Below are 23,715 nucleotides of genomic sequence, written 5' to 3' on the forward strand. Positions count from 1 at the left end.
CTGCCAGGCTCTGTTGGGTGAGGGCACAGGAGGTGGCAGCCCCGTGCTGGGAGGTGCAGCAGGGGACAGGGATAGGGAGGGGGTGGGCACAGGGAAGGGCCTCCCTGCAGCTGGGACCGAGGGTAGAAGCCAAGCAGAGCCCCTTCCTGGGAGCGGCTTGGGCTCTTTATAAAGCAGAGGGTGCTGAAAACTGGGGATCAGTTCCCTGAGCTGGGACGCAGGTGGCTTGGGCACAGCGTCACTGCCTCCTTCCCATGCAGGGATGGGGACAGGGCCAGCATACCCTAGATCCCTCCAGTGCTGAGATCCCTCCATCTGAGAGGACTGTGCCTGTTATCCTGGAGGACGCTGGCTGGAGGGTGCTTCCCTCCATCTATGGGGCACAGAAGGACTGATGTGCCAAAGGAAGGGTCAGCCTGGACCTTGTCTCCCACATCCCAGTCCATCATTGGTGCATGGGGACTCCCCACTCCTCTGGCACAGAGATCCCCGCCAAAAAAGCATAATGGATAAAAATAACTATCGCCAGAAATGATGCAAAATCCCCCCCCCCCCCCCCCCCAAGCTCTGGAAAGGTCAAATTTCATGCCAAGGCTGTTTTGCTTTTGTTTAATTATCAGCCGGCTCCTGGGATGCAAAGCAGCCTGGACAGGTTCTCCTTTGTACGGCTGCACAAAGCCATGGAGGCCGGGCTGCAGGGGGGGATGCTGCATGGGGCCGGGCGAGACCTGGGAACTGGCAACTTGGGCAGCACGTACTAAAGCTGGTGCCACATGGGGCCGAGCCATGGGAGCCAGTGGGTTGGGCTTCCCAGGTTGGGCAGGTGATGGGCCAGTTGCCTGGCCAGCTCCTGGACACCCGGGGATGCTCCAGCACCTGCGGGCTGAGCTGGGAGGTGAGTGGAACCCCAAGAAAGGGCAGGATGGGGAGTGACCTCTAACAAGCTCCCAGGACTGAGCCCCTTCAGACAATGAACCTTGGCATCGCCATCACCCAGGGGCAACGAGCTGGAGCTCTCCATCGGCCTGGCACAGACACTCCCCTTCAAGGGGGTTAACCTGCTTTTAGATTATCTCTCTGTTTCAGGAGGGGATGCTCCTATAAACGCAGCAGTTTGCGAATGCTGGCTCCTTGAGGCAGGCACGATGTGGTGGGTCTCAAACCTGAGTGCACATCATCCTGCAGGGCTCGGCCCATGGGCACCAGTCCCAGTGGCTGCATCCTCCCTTCGCCCACGGCGCCCTGGTAAGGGCTCAGTCCTGCAGGGTTTGGCCTTGGTGGGAGGTGGATGCAGACGAGGAAGCTGCCAGGAGGTGAGAGCCCACTCCTGCACCACCAAGAAAAGCCCTTGGGGCTGGGCAAAAACTGTTTGGCAAGGGGGTGCCCCCCTGAAAGCTGTGTCTGGTCCTGGGGAGGGGGTGGCAGCTGCCTAGGAAGAAGCCCAGCCTGGCTGCAGGGATCTGCATGGGAGCAGGAGGCAGCAGGTATAGGATGCAGGTTGCAGCTGGTCCATGCCAGTGGCTGACGCTCTCCCATTGTGGTTTCTTTTGGGTCCTGTTGTCTCTGCCCCAGAAACAGGTGCACCCCCAACTCACCTTGCCCCACAGGGGCAGAAATCTGGAGAGGTCTCTTGGGCTTCTTGCAAAAGGCACCCACAGAGGGCTGACCCACAGGTTCTGCAGCTACTTTTTCTCATGGCAGGACCAAGCCAGCTCCTCGCTTGGCTTTGCTTCACCCCCTGCCTGTACCCACTCCTGCAGGGAGGAGTGAAGGCTTCTGCACTGCAGAGGTGGTTTTGCTGGAGATCGCTCCTGCAGCCCCTGCTTTTGTTCTGCCATCCCCAGACACAATCAGGTGGAGGCTGAACAGCTCAGAAGTGAGGGGGACTGGCCTTGGTGTGGCATGACCTGAATTGCCAGGTCTCAGCTCCAGCCATGGCTGGTGGACAGCAGGGGCCCTGTCCCCTCCAGCTATGACATCCCTTCCTTCTGCTGTGACCTTGGGCAGGGAGTCCTTATTTGAAGATCCCATTTTCATCAAAGGAAAAAAACCCAAATCCACCAGAGGCCAGAAATGCAGCTCAGCACTGTGGGGCTCAGACTGCTGGATGGTGGGGTGCAAGCGCCATCGCTGCCCCTCACCCCAGCACAAGCAACTGCATCACCCTGCTGACCCTCAAGGGGACATCAAGCCAGGAAGCATGGGGGCTAGTTATGCCAAGCAAGAGTCCCCAGGCAGCTGGTCACAGTTTCCGTCGGTTGGTGAACTGAAGATAAAAGCGATAAAGCTTGAGAAGGAAACAGTTTGCCAACCTGCACCAGCAGCCCTGGCACCGCATGGCTTGCAGGACCTCTGCTGGCACAGGAGCCACAGGACAGGCGCCTGGGGCCACCGTTAGCCCACAGCTACTAGCCCTGTGGTGCACAGTACAGAGCAAGACACCAGAGGACAAGGGTTTGTCCTTTCCAGGCCAGAGCCAGGGATCCCAGCCCTGGGCCATGCACAAGGCCAGCTATGACACAGATGAGGCTCAACAGCTTTGCAATGTTTACTCTTGAAAAAATAGTTCGATTCAGAAAGCGGCAAGCCCTGGGGGTGCCCACGCACCCAGCCCTACCATGGCAGCCACACCGGAGCCTTGCTGGAGGAATAGGGAGGGGATGGAGAACAGCACTTAGCAGGCCCATCATGGTGTGCAGAGAAGGGGGAGCTTGAAGCCCACCGGTCAAGTCCTGTTGTTGCTCAGAGCAGGGAGCCACAGCAGGCAACAGAGAGCAGAACTTGTGTTTAGCCATTCCCCATCTGTAGGGCCACCTTCCCCAGCCCCAGAAGGAGCTAGGAGGAAGCCAAGCCTGAGCCCTGCCAGAGAAGATGGGAAATCGTGTGCACTTAGCTTTTGGGGACAAGGAAACAGCCTTGGGAACAGAGATGCTGGGAAAGGTCATCACGGTGAAGAGCCGTGGAAGTTTTTCCAAAGCAGGGTATGGGGAGCAAGCTGTTTTCCCCGGGAAGAAGCAAAGTTTCTTGCCCATCGCACTGAAAGGAGCTGCTTTACCCTGAGGGCCAGCGCAGAGAGGGCGCCTACCCAGCGGCTGCCAGAGCAAAGTCCCAGCAAAGGGCAGTGCTGTGGGTGACAGAAGAGGGCAGGGTTGAACCCAAGCCCAGTACTGTAGTCTCAGGGGTGCCACCTTGCACCCTCTTGTTCCCCTCCTGCATCCATCCTGTCCCTGCTGCTGGGACAGGGATGCAAGGGAGCGTGATGGTCAGAGGCCCTGTGGTCATGCTAGAGCTGCGCTGTGTCCACACAGGGCTCATTTTGTCCAGAGGAGATTTCCCAGGTTCCCAACTATTCATTCCTATGCTGGACAAGGGAGGAAGGAGGGGAACAGAGGATGGAGGCAGGGGGACAAGAGACAAACCTCCCATGACTCCCTGTGCAGGCTGGGGGCTGCCAGCTCTACATGCTGCTTTCCTGTTAGCCTCCCGTTCCCACAAGCAATAAATAAATAAGTTAGTGTAGTGTAGACCCCAACACTCAGTTCACAGTGAGAAAATGAAGAGGAAGAGCCCCTGCAAACACAGGGAAAGGGCTGAGCAGCAAATCCTCCTCCTAAGGGCAAGCCAGAGCATAGCATCCCTGCCCAAGGCTGGGGGACCTTGGCAGAGAATAGATCTCTTGCTGCACGGTTGAGACAGGGAGGTGTACTGAGCAAGGGGACCAGGACTGCCCCCAGTGGTGGGGGGAGATTAGTACCGAGTGGCTGGTGACAGGAGGGGGCCCTGGGGTCCTTCCTAAGGCACGGGAAGGGGGACAGGGACCCTCTCCCTCTGCAGGAAAGCCAGGCTGCCCATCCTGGCTCATCTCACAGCTTCCCTGCTAGCAACGTACCACAGTAAGGGTGGGGATTCAGGAGAAGAACCCCCCTTTGCCTTCAGCAAAAGCTGGGGCCACCTGGCCAGGGAAGAGGGAGAGACAGTACCACACGCAGGGACCACGCCAGAGCACAGCATCTCTCGCTCCAGAGGACCCTGGTCCATCCTGCCCGTGCAGCTGGGAGAATGCCCGCTGGCTGCTCCCATCTCGCTCTGCAAGGCACTTTCATCCCCTCTCCCATGACTCGGGAGGGAAGGGTTGCTCCCCACAGAGAAGGTGGGTGAGGATGGTCTGAGCTGCAGCACACAGCCTGGTCCACTTCCATCTATAGTCATCTCCAGCTCTCAGAACTGCAGAGAAAGGAAAAGGGCACCTGACCACCCTTGTGCTGGGTATGCAGTGCCCTCTACATGTCCACAGCAAGTTCAGCTCCTCTTCAGCATTCCCTTTTGCCTGCGAGCTGGGCTGCATCAGCTGCCGCAGCCCAAGAAGCAAAGCCAGTGTGTGGGGAATTGTCCAACCCAGCATACAGTCTTCAAGGTGCATCCATCGTGCAGGAGATAGAAGAGATGCTGGAAGATCCCCTCTTCACCACCATGTTCACCATTGGGCATGGAGCCAGCCAGGCAAGCGTTAATAAATAACACCCAACTGGTAGGCTGCTGCACTGACGCATAAGCATGCTGCCTTCTCAGTACTTGAGGGCCAAAAAAAGAAGCAGAAGTGTTTCTCAAGGCCCCCTCTAGCCCCGAGTTGAGCATCTCTTCCTCCAGCCTTGCCCAGTCAGGGGGCAAAAGGAGCAGCGTTAGTAAAGTCTGTGTTAAAAAAAAAAGTTCCTGGGATGGGGGTGGCATATCTACAGGGAAGGACCCTGTCCCATTTGAGGGAGAGGGAGACCGCCATAGGGGGCTGGAGGAAGCCCAAGATCTCATTTTGCAGCCTGAAATGGGAGTCCATGTCCAGTCACCAGCCTCCGAGAGCTGCTGCCAACTCTGTCTCTGCACCATGGGGGTCTCTGTCTTCCCCCGGTCCCCTTTGCTTCCCAGCTGCCAGTCTCACGTCTGCTCTGCTGCAGCAACCGCTGGCACGGCTGCCGCCCCCTCCTCCTTGGCGGGGGGCTCCATGTAGATTGGTGTCACCGACAAGGGCTTCTTGGACCTGCAGGTGAGGAGGCCAGATGGGAGCAAGCATGGGTGACTGTCCCCCTCAGGCCCCAACTCCCAACAGCACTGCCTGGCCTTCCTGGCATGGTCTCCCTCCCACTGGGGCATCCTGCAGCCCTGGGCATATATCATGTCACCCTCCTGCTATACTGTTTAATAAGGGGGGGTGGTATGCCCCAGGATTGGGCTGGGACAGAAGTGGATGATGCAGTGCATTGGCCAGTGCCATGAGGATGGGGAGATTACCCAGGTTGCTGTGCCCCCAATACTCACGAGTAGGGGGAGGCAGGGACCCCCACCACGAGGAAGTGATTCTTCTTGCGGAAGAGCCGCCACAGCCCCTTGTGGTTCCCACGGACATCCAGGTCCCATATGTGGAGGCACTAGGATGGTAGGGAGGGAGGAAGAGACATCAGAGCCTGGGAACAGACACTAGGTACAAGTGTTCCCTGGCAAAGGAAGAGCCACCACCCCTGCCCTCACTGAGACACGGCAGGGAGGGCTGCACCCCTTGATTGGGGTGATGTAAGGTAGCACCCTTTCAGCCACCATCAGCGAGAAGACAGGGGGAACCCGCTCCCACCCCTGCGTCAGGACAGAGGGTTTAATCATCACTTCCAGGCAAGTGATGGAAACTACCAGACAAGCTCAGGCCCTGGGCTCCCACACAGGAAAGTCCTAAGACTTATCTTCTACACTGAGCCAAGCACCTGCCCTCGAGGACCCAGTGCCTTCAATAAACACCAACAGCTTTATCACCACCCAAGGACAGCAAGTACCCATTCACCGAGCTGTGTTGATGCCATGGGTAAACCCAAGAACAGCAGCCAGATGTTTCCCAGTGATGCCGAGATGAATGCATGGTTGAGGATGGGTCACGTCAGGGGCCTCACCTTGGCAAGCTGAGTCCAGGTGGTGAAATCTGCTTCCTGCTCCATCCTGATGAACATGACATAGACCCTGCCCTCTGTGTCAGGCACAAAGGAGTCCTCACAGGGGTTCTTGCTGTGGTCCAAGACCTCAGCCTCACTGCAGAAACAGAACAGGGGGTAAGAGGGGACGCCACCTCCTCCCACTGCAGAATACTTCAGACAGGCAAGTGGTGGCTGGGGCTGCTGTGTCCACCTCCACCCTTTCTTCTGTCTGTCATCCAGTGTGCCTTGTGGTCTCCCAGCCTTCCTGCACGCACTTACCGCAGGAGACGATGAATTTCAGTCTCGTAGGCATCCTTCTTCAAGCTGTTGGAAGAGAAGACAACACAGGCAGTTTGATAAGCAGGGAACATCCCAAGATGATCCAAATTTAAGACTGCCTCAGTGTAAGACTAAAAGGCAGGTAGGAGACAATGAATGGAGAGCAGGGACTGCCAGGCATCTTAGAGGATATAGCAGCAAAAGCGTGACCCTTCAACAGGCTCACCAGAAGCACAGGGTAGCTGAACCCAACCTCACAAAAACCACTGCAAGGATTCCCCAGCAGAGGTCAGCGTGCTGGGGCTGGAGGTTATGGCTGTTCTTCCAGGAGGAAGTGGAATGTCCCCAGCACAAGGGGAGAAGGGTCAACCAACTGTTCCATCCAGATCTCATTCTGACCAGCACTCACCTCTCCACATTTTTAAGTTGAACATTTGGAACTGTGTTGAACTTGTGCTTCTTGAAATAGGCTTCCTGGGAGGAAGAGAGAGGGAAGGAAAGAAAACAAGGTTCAGTCAGGAGTCAGCAGGACTTGGAAGTCACCTCAAGCATCCCCACTACCTGGAAAGGTGGCTGAGTCAGAGCTCAGCACCAGGCCAGGGCTTGGGGGCTGAGGGAGGTCACTCACGTGAAAGTAGCCATTCATGTTGAGCCCCACGATGCCAAAGTGGTAGGAGCGTGAGATGTCAGGGATGATGCACTCCCGGCCCTTCCGCTGCTCAGGCATCCGCATCCACATGTCCCAGTCCCAGAGCTGGGGAGGGGAAACTGCCACTCACACTCAAGTTTGGGGACATGATTTGGTAGCATGCCCATCCAGGCACCTTTCTGGTTGCCCACACCAGCTCTAGACCCTTTGGCCCCAGCCTGCCTGGGCTGTTCCAGCCAGCTCTGTGGCTGGTTATGTGGTCCTCAAGTTACTGTCTGTCCCAAATCCATTCTGCCTGGGCACCCTTCCCAGTAGAAGCTCAGGAAGAGCCAGGGCCCCTCCAAGAACTGTACCCATAGGGACTGGGTGATGACTAGGGACTGCTGATGGGCAGAAATGGGGGTGCAGAAGACAGGGTCCCTCTAGGGTACTCACCTTCTCAGGGGTTGGCCACTTTGGCTCCAGCTCGTCCTTGTACAGGCTCTTCCGGAGCACCCAGCCCAGGCCTGGCATGGTCTCCACACGGTACAGGAGTGAGGGGTCCTCAGCTGTGTGCTCATAGCCCTGTGATATTACAGGGAGCATTCAGCACCCTGAATGCAACCCTACCCCATCAAAAAAGGAGACACCTTGCTCCACTGAGGGTCTCAGCATGGGGAGCAGGGGACAGCCACTGGGAAGCACACGGCAGGGACAGGACAGTGATTTGCAGAGGCACTTCTGAACAGTCTAGGGCTGGGGAGACAGACCCACTTAGCAGGATAGTGAGGGACACACCCTGCTTTAAAGACAGAACTTGGACCCCAGCCTAACATGGGAATAACACAGGGGAGATGGTGTCCCTGCTCCACCATGCTTCCTTGACCCACCTGGTCATTCCAAGCCGAGATGCAGTACAGGCTCTCATCCTCCTCCAGAAGGTGTATTGACTGGCTTAGAAAGCTGAAGAAAGAATTGCCCAGTCCCTGGTCAAACATCCTTTCCCCACACAAACCAAGGCAAATTGTCCACCAAGGGATGAGCCACCCCCAACTGCTGGGACTGTTTAACCCATCTCTTGGGCTGAGATAGCTGATGCTGGTGTGAGATCAGGGGAGGAGCACCCAAACAAGCTAAGCTGCATCTCACCATGTGGAGGGGACAACATTGTCTCCTGCTCCACCACAGTCCCTCCTCCTTAAGAAACAGGAGCCCCATCAGACACTGTCCCTGTCCTCTTGCTATGGGGCAGCCCCAACCATGTGTGTACAGAATGGATCAGTGTCCCCAGAAAGCAAATCATGAAGAGATCCCAGACCCTAAAGTCACCCTGTACTGAGTGCCAGGACAGCGGACTCAAGACTCTCTGCAGGCACAGCTCTGTTGCCTGTGAACTGCTCAGCCTTGGATAGGTGAGCTACAGCACGGCAGGGATCTGGACTCTCCTGCATAGCCAGAGAGCTTCTAGGAAGTGCCTCACCCAAACAGGAGCTCAGGGACCCACAGCTTTACCTGAAGAAGTCAACAGAAATGTCAAGGTCTTCCTCCAGAACCACGGCAAATTTAGCATCCTGTAGGGCAAGGAGAATGTCAGAAGGACGGAGAGGAACAGGACAGTGTCCCCTGCCTGTGCTGTTCCCTGCCCTGGAGGATTGATTCCAGCTCCTGTGAGATGGGGGTCACAGATGCCACTCTCCCAGGGAAACCCTGCGCTGTCTGGCTCCCACAGTCGAGCAGCTAGACAGGACACAGGGAGAGGTCTCACTCACCGGGAACAGGTTGAAGGTTGCAGTCAGACTGGCTTTGTAGTGCTACGAAAAAAAAGACAGATCATTGCCTGTGTTAGCATCAACCTAGCACAGATGCAGGGCTGAGCCTGCCTCCCTTGAATGCTATCCCAGGTCTTGGGAAATAACTCTCCCAGGATTTGGGAAAGGTCTCTCACCTGGGAAACTCTGGCATTTTTAATGCTGATGGGAGTGTGCTGGATTCCTGAGAGACCAAACAGCTCCACAACATCCATTGGCTCCTGCAATGGAAAGGTAAAAGCTCATCAAACGTGTGGGTCTGGATACATTCTCCCTACCCTCTGCCAGTGTCAGCTCCATGGGACAAGAAGAATATGCCTGTGGGATCCCCTGCATGTGGCTGTCTTCTTGGGGGCAAGTGAGGCTCAAAATGGTGCTGTGCTGTAGGCCCCACAGCAAGGAACTTGCCAAACCCTCTTGGCCCTTCAGCCCTTAAGTATCACCACACATTTCTGTCAGCCCTGCTAGTTTGCAGACCCAAAATTGTATCCAAGAATATCTGAGAGGTCCCAAATTCCTAGTCCCCCATTGACAGTGCAGAAAGAAAACAGGTACAGCCAGGAACACCTACTAGCACTTAACATCAAGACCACAATCAACTCCATTTTCTCTCACAGTTGCCAAGAAAGGGACCTCTCTGACCAAGCACATCCGCACTGGGGTCAGAAGTAACCCATATCTGGGTTGATGCATCTCTGCCCCAAGGCCACACCAAGGCCTTCTCCATCCCCTTACTGTCCATCCCACCTCCTAGCCACAAAAGAAAGAAGGAGCTCCCTTTGCACCAACCTTTCCTCCTTTCCCTGGTATCCACCATGGCAGCAGGAGCATCCAGGCTGCCCCCTTGTAACTCAAAGATGCTGCCTCAGTTGCCATGGCAATGGATGCTGCTATCTTTAACCACTCATGTGCTGCAGTAAAAGCCTGCATAAACAAACCAGCTCCCCCAGCCCCACAACCTGGCAGTGGTGGGAGAGGTCTGTACCCTTCCCTGTCTCCAACACAAGGCAACCGGACAATACCTCATGGGCTGCTGCAAAGGACGGCTAGCAAGCTCCTGAGACCTACTAAGATCCCACATGCCTGTTCCAGAGCACATCCCACTGCCAGAGAGCCAAGGCTTGGAGTGGGATTCTCTAAGCCTTTATAAGGTTTTGCTGACGGGAAGGTCTTTGCCCTCTAAAGGACCAGCTCTCCTCAACTTTCATGTGCCTTGTGAAAACAGATCATTTTGGGTCTCTTCACCTCTTATTGGGAGTGGAGATGGACAGGCACAGCTGGACTGGTTCGTTCTCTTTCATGCAAGGGAGTGGGACAGGCAGTGTTACACCCAGGCTGGCGACACTCATCAAACAAGAAAGGGGTATGGGGAGAGCCCAGCATGACCACTTCATTCCTGCACCAGCCTCTTTCTGACATGGGGATGTAAAATCTGGGCTTTGGGAAAGGCCAAGGCAGCTTTATCCACAGCCATGGCTTGGCTAAGCTGACTGACTTTACACAGGAGCGGGCAAGGAGCAGTGCAACCCACAGCAGGAGGAAGGGTGAAAGGGCTCATCGCCTGCCACCATCAAGGACTGGGTCAGCACCACACATTCCCAGCTCAGGGACCAAAGACCTGGCTACAGGGACCTCTGGGAGTGCTCTCACCTCGTAGTACCCATCGATGAAGACTGTGATCATCTGTGGATTGACACCCTGAGCCGACAGCAGGGAGCGCAGCATCCTGGGGAGAGATTGAGGGGCCTGAGCACACAGCCCCAGTGGGCCCAGGCAGCTCAGCAGAGGGGTAGGGATCCCCTGGGGTGGGGAAGTGTGCATGATTAGGGAACAGGACCTACTGCCCCTGGGCTCTTCCCTTTCCCATGGCCAAGGACCCTGGGATTTGTCCAAGCAGGTCTGCCCATGTTGCCCATGCAACACCAGGAGGAGGCTGGATCCTGCCAGCAGGATGAAGGGGAGGGCTTGGGCCATGTCTGGTCTTGTGTGACACAGAGCAGAGAAGCTGGGTGCCCTGGAAGTGCTTACCTGTACAGGTAGTTGGGGCGGTTCCCTGCAATAACAGCTACAGGCACATCAAAGACTTTATTGTCCTTGAGCTGTTAGAGAAAAATATGTATGAGTGGGGTTGGGGGAGGCCATACCAACCTAAATGATTCTATGCCACTGAAAGCGGGATCCAAGGGGTAGGGATTGGCCCCACTGTTAAACAGCAGAGCTGCATCATCCTAACCCTTGGCTCAGGATCACATCAATCAACTAGGACTCCACTCAGCACTGCTGGAGACCCTGCCAGCTTTCCCCCAGCTTCAACCCCCCACAGACCCAGCTCCCAAATCCTAACTTGCATCCACCCAGAGACCTTTGTCCAAACCCTTCAGCCTGTGCCAAGGACAGCCCACAGGCCATGACGGCTGCTCTGTGTCCAAACGTACAGACTCTGCTGCTTACACTGATGCCCCTAGAGCCACAGTAACCTGGCAGCTCAGGGGAGAGATAGGGCAAGGGAACTCCCCTTCGTCAGCATGACCTGACCACGTGTATTCACCTTACCTTTGCCAGGGCTAAGAGCTTGCCCAGTGGCAGTTTGCACCACTCAGCTGATGCTTAATGACAGGGCTCTGCATCTGAGCTGCAAACACACCTGGTTCAGTCCAGCCCTCCCTCCTGGAGCCCTCCCTGAATACTCTGCTCCCACACTCACAGGATCGGGGTTGAACTCAATGGGTGTGGGGTCTTTGCAGCTGCAGACACTGCCATAACCTTCTACTTTGCTGCAGAACCTCTTCCGGCGGCGGTTCAGCTCTGTGTCGGGCCAATGGCACTCAGCATCTAGTGGCACCAAGGAGAGGGGGGGGGGAAAAAAAAAAAAAAAAAAAAAAAAGAGAGACTGCTCATCCCCCCACCACTGCTCACCACCTTGTGTGCTCCAGGCTGCACTGCCACATGGACAGCTCTCCCTGAGCTCAGCCAATACCAAGCCAATCCTTATTACCACGAACAAGCAACACTTCTGGATGCCAGAAATAACCACTGGACCCATTCAGAAGCCATCCCCACCATATGGCCTCTCTGAGCAGCAACAGGCCATGTTCAAAGCTAACAGCCAAAAAAGACTAGACCAGGCCTGGTTTAGAGAGATAGCAGATGGCCAGACAATGTCCTCACTTCCCCATCCTCATCTTTCTCAACAACCATGCCTGGAATTGCCATAGAAGCAGGAAGAAGGGAAGATGGCCCCCATTTCAAAAGTCACCATCCCCATCTCAAACAGCCTTAAATCCATCCTGGGATCTTGCCAACAGACCCATGGCTTTGACTCAAAACCACCAAGTGCAGCAGGCAGACATCTCCCAGAGATATCTGGCACCACAGAGTAGATCTTACTTCCTACCTTCCACAGACGTCAGATGAACTTCCGTCTTCAGCAGTACGGGGTCACCCCATGTTGAGAGGGCGGGTGACTTGGCATGCTTCTCCCCATACACTTCACCTGGTGTGGGGACACAGGGTCAGGACTGTCTGAAAGGGACCGTCTCTGCTGCATCAAGGCATGACCAGGGGCTGTAGCTCAGGGTGGCAGCTTGGCACCATTTCCCCATTGGCCTCTGGTGAGCTGCTGAAGGGACATGCTCTGCCTCTGTTCCCTCCCTCACGCCCAGGAACAGAGTTGCTGCTCTCTGTGACTTGTTCCATGCTCATATGGCATGTTCGGGATGGGCTGGGTTTGTCTTCACCTGGCTTCTCCCAAGAAAAGGAACCATGAACTCCTCTCCCAGCCTGTGGAAGACTCACCTCCCTTCTTTCCCACAAATGTCCACATGTCTCTCCAGCTCAGGAATGGTGCAACTTGGCTCCCCAGGCTTTTCAGGACATTCTTGGCTGTGTCCTTGAGGTGAAAGGAGCCTTCATCCTGGACAAAACACAACCCTGCAGTTGAGGTCTGGCTCCTGATGCAGACAAGGAAAGTCTCCCACCAATACCAAAGAGGTACATAGCCCACTCCCACCCCTAAACCAGCTGAGCCAGAAACCTTCAAGAGCAGGTTCCTAAGGTCTCTGTGCCACTAAACCTGCTGGTGGCTTCATCATGACGCACAGGGAGGTCAGAGGAATTGGAGACTCTTGTTCCCTTGAGACCAAATTGTTCTTAAGCAGGGGCATGTGTTCAGCAACACTTCACACAGCTAAACCCGACACCCTGAAGAAGCACAGTGCTGCTTGCACAGCAGCCCAGAGCCAGCACAGTCCACAGTGCATCCTGTAAAGCCTGGAACTAGGACCCAGAAGGGTCCCATCACATCCTTCTATTTCCTCATGTCCATTCTCCACCCAGCCTCTTTGTTTATTGCTGCAGGCTCTGACATACCTGCTCTTTGCTCTCCTGCCTTGCTGGGCACACAGCAGTTATCTGTAGTAACAAGGGGGAGCGAGAGGACAAGGTGATCCAGTCAAGGAGGCATAGCCCAGTGAGGATGTGACATTTAGCCCTGGGAATGCCTGATGACATTCAGGAGGCAACTGCCCAGAAAAACTTTAGGGCATCCTGATTCAAAGTGACTTTTTCGTGTGGCACTAAGGTCACATACCTTAATGGTGAAGATCAGGATCCGGCCCCGAGCAACCATATTGAGGAAAAGTACCATGGCTTCATCTTCATGGGGAGAATAGGTGTCAAAGACCCTCTTGGCCATCACATGACCCTGTTGGTATTCAACATCAGACGCATCTTAAATGCTACATGGCCAGGGCATGCAGAATTATGGAAATCTGTCCTGGAAGCATCGGTCCCTGAGCAACACAATGAGTTATTATTCTGGTATGCCAGGGAGTTAGACTCCAGGCAAGCTCAGCCCTTAGGCCTTCACGCGTGACATGAAGCGCACTGAGGTCCACGGACAGCATTACCCAACCTCACAACTCCTTTCCTGCCTGCTCCTCAAGGACAGCTAGGCAAGCACAAGAGAAACACTGCAGGGACTCTCTGGGTGATCATGCCGTGCTCTGGAAACTACAAACTAGCATTTGGGGACTTCCCTCCTGGATGCCCTTTGCCTCAGGCACCCACGAGTTAAAGAGGAAGGACAAACACTGCCCAACAGGAAAGACAAATGCAGACACATGGGGATGCTTTACCGTAGCCTGATTTAAGACAATGACGTGGATCCCTCTTCCCTGCTCCCGAGCCTCGTCTTCTAGGACCTGCAAGTGCGGAAGCAGTAAGAACCATACGCCAAGACCTCTTATTCCCTGCCCATTCAGCACAGCAGAGCCCCCAAACAAGAGGCAAGTCTCTCTCCTGTGACATTTTGGCTTTGCTCATGGCAGTGACAGATGCCAGAGTAGAAGACAACATGGGACAACACTTTCAGAGTCCTGTAGGCAGGAATCAGATTCACTCCTGACCTTCTCACTAGCCATCAAAGTGCTCTCACCACACGCTGCTTAAGGCTTCAACCATTCAGCTCCATCCACTCTCTGCTCACAGGGATAGGCAGCACCCGTCACTTACTGTCGTCCCATCCACAGCCACATAGACCTTCGACCGACTGGAGTACACCTCGACATCCAAGACCTTCTTGTTGCTGAGAGGGTGTCTAGGGACCTCCACGTTCAGCATTTCATCATCTACAAGAGAGAAATGCACAGTTTCAATCAGCCAAAGCACCTCTGGCTTGTCCCTGCTTGGTGCTAGCCCAGCCAGGCCTCCAGGAGGTCATGCCCAGCAGGTACCCCAGCCCAACAAGCCATGGGTCAGAATCTAAAGGATGGCAGGCGAGGGAAATCCAAAATGGCAACAGGTCTGGCCCTAGCTATCCCCACACTCTGCAACCAAATGTGCTGAAGGCTTGAGTAGGCACATTAGGAATGGGAACAACCTTTTCTATTAATTTTTGTTAAACCCACATGCACAGACCTGTCTTTCATGCTGTAGCTGGTCGCAAGTTTGCCCTGACTTAAAGAAATTACTTCCCTCCCTCTGGTTTCCTTGCTTTCAAAGAAAAGCTAGATGCTGCCCCTCACCATAGTCCTGTGCAGACTCCTCTTCCTCCTCATAAGCGGCTCTCCTGGTGTCCAAGATCAGCTTGATGTTCACAATTACAGTCACAAGCAGGAAGAGGACAGCACCTGTCTGTAATGCAAGATGCTTCGTGTTAGCAACTTGTTAAGTAACAACCTCAAGATCAGCCCACCTCCTTGGCAAAGGCTGGAGGGCACCCCAAGCAGATCTTGCAAGGGATCATAAGCATCTGTTATTTCCCCTGTTTTCTTCTGAGGAAAGGCAACAGGAAAGAAATATAGGTGACTGAGTTTTAGGGGAAATGCTTTCATGAGCTGGACAGCACCAACTTCTTGATAAGTGAAAATTAATGCACTTCCAACGTATCCCTGCTTCCAGATCTGTGAGCAGATGCCTGCTAAAGTATTGCATTAAGGGTGAGGGTCTCTGCAGGCCAAGGGTTTGGTAATTCAGAGTTACAGCTCCCACAGTAACCTTAACTTCTGCCTCTCCTGTAGCATCACTACTCTTGTTTCTCCCTCTGCAATCAGAAGACATATTCAGAGGGAGAGGAGATGCTGTGCAACCAAAGCAAGGCAAAGGGAAGAAGCTGAGGTCTGACTTCAGGAAACCGCACTGTGCCACAGGCTGCAGAGAACAGCCCTCTGCCTTACTGTCTGCAGCAAACCAAGGCAACCTGTGTGGATACCGACACAGAGGGCTATGGGAAGGTCCAGGGGCTATGGAGCAGTCCATGGGAACCTCTGTCGTGAACACTGCCGTTGCCCATGGCCCTGTAGCTCCCAGACCAAGAGGGAGAAAAGACTTTATTTCTACAAGCATCTGTATTTATTTAAATGCATCTTATTGCTCTCTTCCCCAATTTCACTCTTTTTCCTGGTATTTGGACCCAGTGTAAAGAAGAAAATACTCCATGCTAAAAGGACTTTTTCTGAGACAGAGCCACACAGGAAGACTTGGACCATCATGTCCTGTGTTGGGAAATGATTTGCCTGCAGGTGTAGGCTGCAAGAGCATGTCCAGCCATGGCCAAGAGGATGGTCTTAGAGCTGCAGTGCTGGCTTGGGATGCAGGATTGAGAGACAAGACCTCAGCTGAAGCAATTTCTCTTTACTTGACCCAGGAAGCTTTGTAACCTGGGGTCCAGGTACTCCTCTGTGGTGGAACAGTGGCAGCAGCATGTGGTGGCTGTGGGGCTCTGCAGAGGGACAAAGTCCCTGCCCAGCAGCTATAGCCCTGTCCCAGGTCTGAGGAACAGCTCTAGCAGGGAGCCCAAGAGCTGCCCTGGACAGTCACGCAGCAAGGGAAGGGTTTGCCATCAGATTTAAGATATGAAGCCCTAAGCAGCCATACCCTCAAAGCTAACACTGCTGCAGGCCTCTGCCCAGCAGCCTCCTAGCCAGGAGAGTCCATCCAGCTCACAGCAGAACCACCACAGAGGCCCAAATCTGACTGCTATGTGCTGCTGACAGATTCACCCCATGGCCCACAAGTTCTGGCCCCTTGTCCCAGCCACACTTTGGACGCACCGTATAGTTTCCAGTTTCAGCCACGCAAGCTCAGGGTCCTACTAACCTCCTTGGAGCCTCCCAAGACAGCGTGAACATGTCACAACAACCAAGGGATTGAAGGGGAGAAGTTGGTGGAGGCTGCTCATAGCCTGGTCCACCCACAAGTGGATGTTGAGCTGGGTCTTGGGTGGTTTTGAGTCTCTTGCCTTGCTTCTCAACCCCTGAACAGCTTGCTTCCTAAAAATCCGTGCCTTTTTCAGCTCTACGACCCTTGATTCTCTGAGGTCTGGTATGGGGTTTGAGTTCACACACAGGCCTGCCCTTGGGGAGATGCACTGAAAGGATCCCTGCCCTGCCTGGCCAGCTACTGCCTCAAAGCTGTGTGTTGCTGCTATCTCTGCCAAGCAGCCAAATGGCTTCAAGAAGTAACTGAGGAAGAGGAAGCCAGAGAACCAGCAATAAGACAATGATATAAATGTCGCTGTGGCATTTTGGCTTGTTGATTTGCTGTTGACTCAGGAGTATGAGCACCTTTCAGGATCAGTGCACAGAAAGCTTTTAATTAGGCAAGAACAGAGCCTTGGGCTCGAGGTGAGGAGCACACTGTGCCTGGTGGCCAGCAGCAAGGCTACCTTACCAACCTGCCCAGACCTTCCACCATGGTCAGCACTGGAGACATGCAGGAGCAGCCCCAGTGACCAGAGTGAACAAGGCAGCACTAAGCAAGGCCAGAAGCTGGGTCTAGCAAGGCTGGCTCAGTAAGAGCTGCTGATAGAGGCCCAGCTGCTGTAGACCTGGCTACTTCATACCTGCAGCTCTGGTTTACATATTTTAAGTCAAATTTCCATTTGCTTTAAGCCACAGCAGTGTCATGAAGGAGAGAGATGACAGCAGACAGGCTCTAGCTTGTTACCCTCAGCATGATGAGCAATGCCTGTCTGCGTGATTGGGCCTGTTCCCAAGCCCTGAGCACCCCAGAAGATGCAGGTCCAAGCAGTTTTCTTCTCCAGGGAGCCCTCGCGAGCCTTCATCTTCCCAGACACACGCAAAACCCTTCCCTGCTCCCTCCCACAGGGACCAACTGCCAGATTTCATGAGCTCTACTCATCTCAGGAATGGCCCTTTTCCTGCAGCTCGCTGCCACAGGGCCAAACCCTTCCTCATCCTTATGCCCCCAGATGCCCCCCAGGACGCTGGCTCCGTCAAGAATTAGGCATTTTACAGCACAATTGACCAGGCCCACGGCTTTCCCAGACACCACCTGCCTCTGGGGCAAAAGATCCTGTTACTCAACCCTATTTTCTCTGTCCACCTGTTGTGCCTTATACCAGGCTTGGTTTGCAAACCACATGGGACAAGGATGGTTTCCCGCTGCAGGCTGAGCCCTGTTGCACTCGGCATGGGTCCAGAACCAGGAGCAGAGGAATTCGACAGGTTTCTCACTGAATGCCTCTTAAAGACACCTGGATAATTGTCCTGGCATAGCCACCCAACAGGTCCAATTGCAGCTGGAAGAAGCTGCTAGACATGGCAGACCCTTCCACGCACGAGCACAGAGCCACCAGAGGTAACTTTCTGGGGGACAAGTTATGCTTCCCAGCATGTTAGGTCACCCAGACTGCCAGCAGACCCACTTCCATCCATGCAGCTGCTCCATAAACTCGTAAATCCTGTAGATTATCCTTCCTAATCTACCACAGGCCTGTGGGTGACTCACCTGGCACAGCTTCCGCAGTGCGCGCTGGTTCATCAGCTTGTACTTCCAGGCAAGGTACCAGCTCCGTTTCTTGTGGGGCTTGACAGCAGGGTTGGGTTTCCACTCATCCATAGTCATGGGGGGTGGCATGGGGGCAGCCGTGTGGGGCGGGGGTCAGGATGCGTGCTGCTTCACTCTCGTGTCCATCAGGGCTCCCTGCCAGGATGGGATGGGTGCAGGGTGAGGGAGGCGAGTGCCTTCAAACCCTCTCACCAGCAAAGACAGGGCCTGGCACAAGCAGTGATCATGAATGGCACTCGTGCTGCAAGCAAAAGCCCCACAGAGCCTCTCCGCCTGCCAGCACCCCCAGCCCCCCAGGGAACAATCCAGGAGGCCAGGCTTTGCTGGAGGATTGCAAGCAGGGTGGTGGGAAGCCCTTGAACTCATGGACCAGTGAGGACCTCTGCCCTAGGCCAGCCCCTTAGCGATGCTGCTGCAGTGCAGTGAGCTCCCACTCTGGAAAAGAAAATCGGCCAAGAGTCATGGGCTGGCAACAGGCCCTGGACTGGCAGGTGTTACAGAGATGCCATCACTGGCCATATCGGCCTGAAGGATCCCTGGCAGAGAGAGGCACCCTCCCCACTTGCAGCAGCGGGGCTGTGAAGCAGCATCATCCCCACTAGCAGGCATGCAGCCAGCCTAGATGTGGGGATGGGAGCAGGGTCATAGTCCTGCTGGAGATCCCGGCACCCCTGGGCCAGAGGGGCTGTGCCCAGGTGAGTCCAAGCTTCCCACGCAACCTGCTGGGTCTGGTGTGGGCTGCGGAGGCCCGGCAGAGCCAGGGGCACGGCTGGAGCACAGGCCCCTCGCCCCCCCCAGCAGGGCCAGGCAGGGTGGGGAGTGCACAGCAGCCGCCCACGGCGGGACAGGACTGGGGGACCCGGAGCCTCACGGAAAGGACACGGGGACCCCGGCGATGACGAAGAAAGGAGTGCGGGTACCGCAGAGTGACCCCGGTACTCGGGAGGTGGGGGGGACCAGGGTGCGGGGAGGGCTCGCGAAGGGGACCCAGGCGCTCCGGGCGGGGGGTAGGGGAGGGAGAGTCAGGCTTCCAAGGACGGAGGCGGCAAAGAGCGGCGGCTCTCCCGGAACAGCAGCGGGTGGGGGGCCCAGGCGATTCAGGACCGCGGGGAGCCCAGGGGGAGCCGGGCGGTGCGGCCCGGAGGGTGTGTGCCGGCCGCGCTACTCACGGTCCGCGCAGGGAGGCTGAGGCGAGGCGAGGCTGAGGCGAGGCGGGGCGGGACCGGGCGGGATCAGGCAAGGGAGGGCAGGGCCCGACCCGGCGCTGCCGCCGCCGCCCCGCAAACCCTGAGCGCCAGCGGGGCCGCGCCGCTTCCGGCGCCGCAGAGACGCCGCGGGGGCGGGGCCAGCGTCAGCCCCGCCCCGGTCTCCGCCCCCCGCCGAGCGCCGCTCTGCGCTCCCCGGCGGACCTCTCTGGTGCGCGGCCACGCCACGCCCCCGCCAGGAGCGGGCAGGTGGAAGCGGGGAGGGGGCGGGCGGGGCGGGGCCGGGGCTCGGGCCGGGGTGACAGCGCGGCCGCCGCCCCGCGCGGCGCCGCCGCCCCACCCGCATGGAGGGCGGCGGGGAGGCGCTGCCCGCCGACCTGCGGGAGCTGGCCAGCAAGGTGGGACGGCGGCCGCCCGCCGGGCTGCTGCGAGGGCTGCGAGCCGAGACCGCCCCCGCACCACCGGCACCGCCGGCCCGCGGCGTCCGACCGCCGCTCGCCGACCGCCTCCGGGCGCTCCGCCTCGAGCTGGTGAGTTCCGCGGCAACGGGGGCGCTGCCTGCCACTCCCCGGGGTAACTACTGCCTCCCGGGTAACTGCCTGCCAGCCCTGGTAACAGCCCCCTAATAGCGCCCAGCGCTCTGCCCGCGTTTTGGGGACCCCTCCGCCCCCCCCCTCCCCGGCATTTCTGTGCCCCCCGCCCACGTAGCATCCCCCCCGGGGTCCCACGGACACCTCCGCCTACCTCCGTCCTGCTCCCCACACCCCACGCACCCCCTAGTCGCTGGCTCCGGCGCGGACGGGGTGTCCCGGGGATCAGGATTTAGGGCAGGGACCTTCGCCAAGGACATGGTGGCGGGTCCCTCCCTCCTCCCTCCACGGGTGTCAGCCCTTGGGTGATAAGGCACAAGCATCGCTGGGAGCTTTCCTGGGATTCGCTTCCTGCTGGAGTTTCTCCGGTGGCTAGTAAAGGGTTGGGCTTCGGTGGCAGCCGTTCCCGGCGACCGTGGGAGTGCCGGTGGCAGCTTTCTCGCCTCCCTCTTTTCGTAGAGGGAGCAAATACGGCGATGCCTGCGCCTCCGGGAAACGTGGCGAGATTGGGCAATGAGTTCAAGTGCCACTGGGGGAAGGGACTCTCCCACGCACACAGGCTTCAGCGGGAGGGAATGAGCATCGTTTCCATAGGGAAATAGGCTAAATATGCCGGCAGCCCTGCCTGCCACCCGGGGGGCTGGGGATCCACTCAGCCCAAGCCCTCCGCACCCGCACTTTGGCCAAATTGGTATTCCCCATTGGTGTAAAAGCTTTCATCCTCCCTCCGCTTTCACCCTTGCTCCGCACCGGCTTCTAGCCTGCACTCTGACCAGAGGAGAAAGGTCTGCAGGCTCTGGGTTGCTCAGAGGAGGAGGAAGCAGTGGTGGTGTTTGCCCTGCCCAGGTGCAGGCAGGGTCAGCCCATGACCTGCAAGGCCTAGCTTTGGCCATGTGTTATTAACCTTGGCTCAGAAAGGCTTTTCCTTCCTCTGCCTTGGCTTTTCTCACCAGCCAGTGAAGAAGCAGAGACACACTGCATCCAGGTCAGCAGCCTGGGAATGGCACCCAGGTGACCAAAACCCAGCACGGAGCTCCCCTGATCTCCCCATCCCCATGAACAGGAACCAAAATTCTCCTCCCAGCAGCAGAGACCAGCAAACCCAACGCTCGGAGAAGCTGGCATGGGAGTGGGTGGTGGGAGAAGACATCAAATTCCCACTCTTGTCTCCTGGTCCGAGGAGGACACTTTATCCCTAGGGACAGATGTCTTGAAGGAAGAAGGTGCCTGCAGGTTTTCTGTATGCTGGGGAGGGGAGACAGACCGTATCCACCCCCGGGGGGGATGCTCCCTCCCTTCTGCCTGCCCTTAGAGAGTGTGAGGAGGAGCGTGATGGTCCTGTGTACGGCTGTTCTTGGTAGGAGGTTGGTGTGGTGTACCCATCACTGCATCTAGAGGAATATAGAGAGCAGCTGGACCTAAATCTTCTCCCAGGGGTGCAATGGAGGGGAGGGGGTAAGGCTGGCCTGAAGTAGCAGCAAGTTGATAGCAAACTCTTATGGAAAGCGGGGAGTGTTTTCCCACCCGCTGCTCTCAGGATGGCTCCCCTGGCACCTCTGACAGCCACAGTTTCATAAGGCAGAGAAAAATGGGGAACTCTCCCATCAGAGGTTCCCGGCATTCCTCCCCCTGCATTTTTTCCCTGCCAAGGCCACATGCTTTAGCAGCACATGCAGAAAAGTCTGTTGTAGGCAGTTTTTGAAATAACTTGCCTAGAAAGGAAGTTTCTGCACTTCAAAGCTGGCTCTGGGCACATCACTGCTATTTTTTATTTAACTCCAGCTTGAGGAGTGTGGGGAGGGGACGGGGGTTTGGTGTCGGGTCTCTAGAATCTTTGTCCCTTTTCTTGCATCCTCTGGACTGAGAGGCGTCACGTGCTGAAACCCTGGCTGGAGTTTTCCCAGGCTCTTTCCTCGGATGCTTTTGTTGCAGTGTTTGCTGTGGGACCGGAGACTGGGGTCTTGAGAGACCAGTGGGTCATCCGTGGGCGGGAGGGTGACTGTGAGGGTACCGGATACTGGGGACTGGGCGCTGTGCTCAGAAATGATCCCGTGGGACTGCATGGATTTCTGTCATAGCTTACTGGTGCTGGGGACAGGATCAGTTTGTGAATGAGTCTGTGGGCATCTGCAGCTCTCAGGCTGCTTTACCTGTCCTGCAATGGGTTTCTTTCCCTCTCCCCCTACCACTGCCTTATTCCCTTTCTTGGCAAAATATTTGCGTCCTGCGCAGGGGAAATCCAGTGGCTTTCGGCGGCCAGTATCACACAGACAGGAATGTCTTGGCACGCGGGGCTTTCCGTTAGGAAAACAGATGTTTCTGCAGTAACTGAAGTTTTGCAAAGAGCTTCCCTGAGCTTGGAGGAAGAGGAGTCAGTGAGGCGAGTGGTGTGGTCAGCAATGCCTGACCTCCACACTGTCCTCCTCCTGCTGTGTCACATTGTCACCAGGCTTGGATCAGACCCTAGAAGGGGGAAGTACATGCATGAAAGGACCTGGCTGAAACAGCCCAGGGAGGTGCTGATGGTCTGGCCAGACTGTTGCCCTGAGCAATGCCCCTCCTGCATCCCTCCTGCCCTGCCAGCAGCCTCCCAGGGCTTGGGGGATGCTCTGGGATCAGATTTGCACCCGGTGCCTCCAGTTCCATGCTTATCCCTGTCCCCATAGAACACAGTGACATAAAGGCCCTGGATTTATTTCCCTGAGGGGGTTCGTGGCCAGTGGGTGCCATAAGTTGTTGGTCTTCGATGTTTGTGTCCCCAAGTCTTGGGCAGGATCCCTGTGGAATGATTTCCTGCAGGGTGTGCCCCCATGCCATGCTGTTCTTCAAGCAGCTCAGGAGACCTGCAGCCACCATGATGAGACCTCTGCCAGGGTGGGCTGGGACTTGGGGCTCTCAGCCACTGGTGTCACCTTGGTTCCCTCAAAAAACCCACGCTCTGTCTCCCCACCAGGCCTACCTGCGAGCGGTCGATGTGAAGATCCTGCAGCAGCTGGTGGTGGTGAACGAAGGCATCGAGGCGGTGAAGTGGCTGCTGGAGGAGAGGAGCACGCTGACCAGCCGATGCAGCAGCCTGGCCAGCAGCCAGTACAGCCTGGTGGAGAGCCAGGCGGCCTCACGGCGGGGCAGCTGGGACAGCCTGCAGGACCCCAATGACAGGCTGGACAGCATCTCTGTCGGTAGCTACCTGGACACGTTGGCTGATGACATGGATGAGTATTCCCAAAATGCTGCCGAAACTGCTGCCACATCTGTGCCAGGCAGAGCCCTGGTCAGGGCAGAGCAGGATTGGGCCAGGATCGACCCTGAGAGGGGTCTTGCAAAGCAAGAGAAGGGCAAAGCAGAGCAAGAGTGGCCCCACGTGGACCTCTCCCCACCCGGGCTGCCCCAGGATCACCGCTTTGCTAAGGAGCCCCAGGTGGCCAACGGGTGTTTGGGCCAGCAGCCCTCCTCTCTGGAGCCAGGCAGAGACAACAAGTTGCCATCGGGGGCTGGGGAGAGGCTGGGGAAGGGGAACCCGGGTGGGAAGGCTCGGAAAGCCGAGGCTGACTTTGAGAACTGCAAACTCAACAGCAAACTGCACCTGGAGTATGATGCCCACTGGCGCTGGCTCCAGTCTCAGGATGATGTGACATTCTTGTAGCCCATGGCTTCACCTTCCCAGTCCAGCTCTCCCAGCTGCCTGCTCTGCTGCACTTGTCTCCACTTGAGAGAGTTGGGGTGGCTGGAGAGGAGGAGGATGGGCTGGCTTGTGGTGTTGCAGTGTTCCTCTGCCCCCTCTCGTCAGTGTTTGGTGATGCAGCTCTAAGGGATGGGATGCCCCCCCCCCGTGGAAAATTTCTGAGAGAGGTGGGATGAGATGGGTCCCCATAAATTTAATCCTTTGCTCTGGGATGGTGCTTGCTGGTGGCTGGTCACTCTGTTGTCCTTGATGTTGGTGGCGGG

At 56.5% G+C, this 23,715-nt stretch overlaps 2 protein-coding genes across 2 annotated transcripts; one reads left to right on the plus strand and one right to left on the minus strand.

The window, feature by feature from the left end:
* Nucleotides 1-4,929: 4,929 nt before the first annotated feature.
* On the minus strand, nucleotides 4,930-18,026 carry POMGNT1 (protein O-linked mannose N-acetylglucosaminyltransferase 1 (beta 1,2-)). The gene is made up of 21 exons (XM_086462101.1): nucleotides 17,916-18,026; nucleotides 14,690-14,798; nucleotides 14,178-14,293; nucleotides 13,802-13,867; nucleotides 13,255-13,368; nucleotides 12,462-12,579; nucleotides 12,061-12,159; nucleotides 11,371-11,498; nucleotides 10,695-10,765; nucleotides 10,317-10,392; nucleotides 8,804-8,887; nucleotides 8,628-8,669; nucleotides 8,371-8,429; nucleotides 7,749-7,821; nucleotides 7,315-7,443; nucleotides 6,859-6,984; nucleotides 6,640-6,704; nucleotides 6,231-6,275; nucleotides 5,931-6,066; nucleotides 5,311-5,420; nucleotides 4,930-5,032 (listed from the first exon to the last, which is right to left on the minus strand). The coding sequence occupies exons 1-21, from the start codon at nucleotides 18,024-18,026 to the stop codon at nucleotides 4,930-4,932; spliced, it is 1,980 nt and encodes a 659-aa protein (XP_086318227.1).
* Nucleotides 18,027-19,524: 1,498 nt separating this feature from the next.
* Nucleotides 19,525-23,413, plus strand: LURAP1 (leucine rich adaptor protein 1). Its single transcript, XM_086463394.1, has 2 exons — nucleotides 19,525-19,710; nucleotides 22,724-23,413. Exons 1-2 carry the CDS (start codon nucleotides 19,525-19,527, stop codon nucleotides 23,411-23,413), a joined length of 876 nt encoding a protein of 291 aa, XP_086319520.1.
* Nucleotides 23,414-23,715: the final 302 nt, after the last annotated feature.

Source organism: Leptosomus discolor, chromosome 3, assembly GCF_034619465.1.
Source record: "Leptosomus discolor isolate bLepDis1 chromosome 3, bLepDis1.hap2, whole genome shotgun sequence".
NCBI classification, from domain to species: Eukaryota; Metazoa; Chordata; class Aves; order Leptosomiformes; family Leptosomidae; genus Leptosomus; species Leptosomus discolor.

Excerpts from the sequence above, each read along its gene's own strand:
- POMGNT1 (XM_086462101.1), bottom strand. The coding sequence starts at position 18,026 with ATGGATGAGTGGAAACCCAACCCTGCTGTCAAGCCCCACAAGAAACGG. Across the intron at positions 13,868-14,177 it reads TGGCTGTGGATGGGACGACA|GTCCTAGAAGACGAGGCTCG; the intron begins GTAAGTGACGGG and ends CCGCACTTGCAG. Across the intron at positions 8,888-10,316 it reads TCATCGATGGGTACTACGAG|GAGCCAATGGATGTTGTGGA; the intron begins GTGAGAGCACTC and ends TTTCCATTGCAG.
- LURAP1 (XM_086463394.1), top strand. The coding sequence starts at position 19,525 with ATGGAGGGCGGCGGGGAGGCGCTGCCCGCCGACCTGCGGGAGCTGGCC. Across the intron at positions 19,711-22,723 it reads GGGCGCTCCGCCTCGAGCTG|GCCTACCTGCGAGCGGTCGA; the intron begins GTGAGTTCCGCG and ends TCTCCCCACCAG.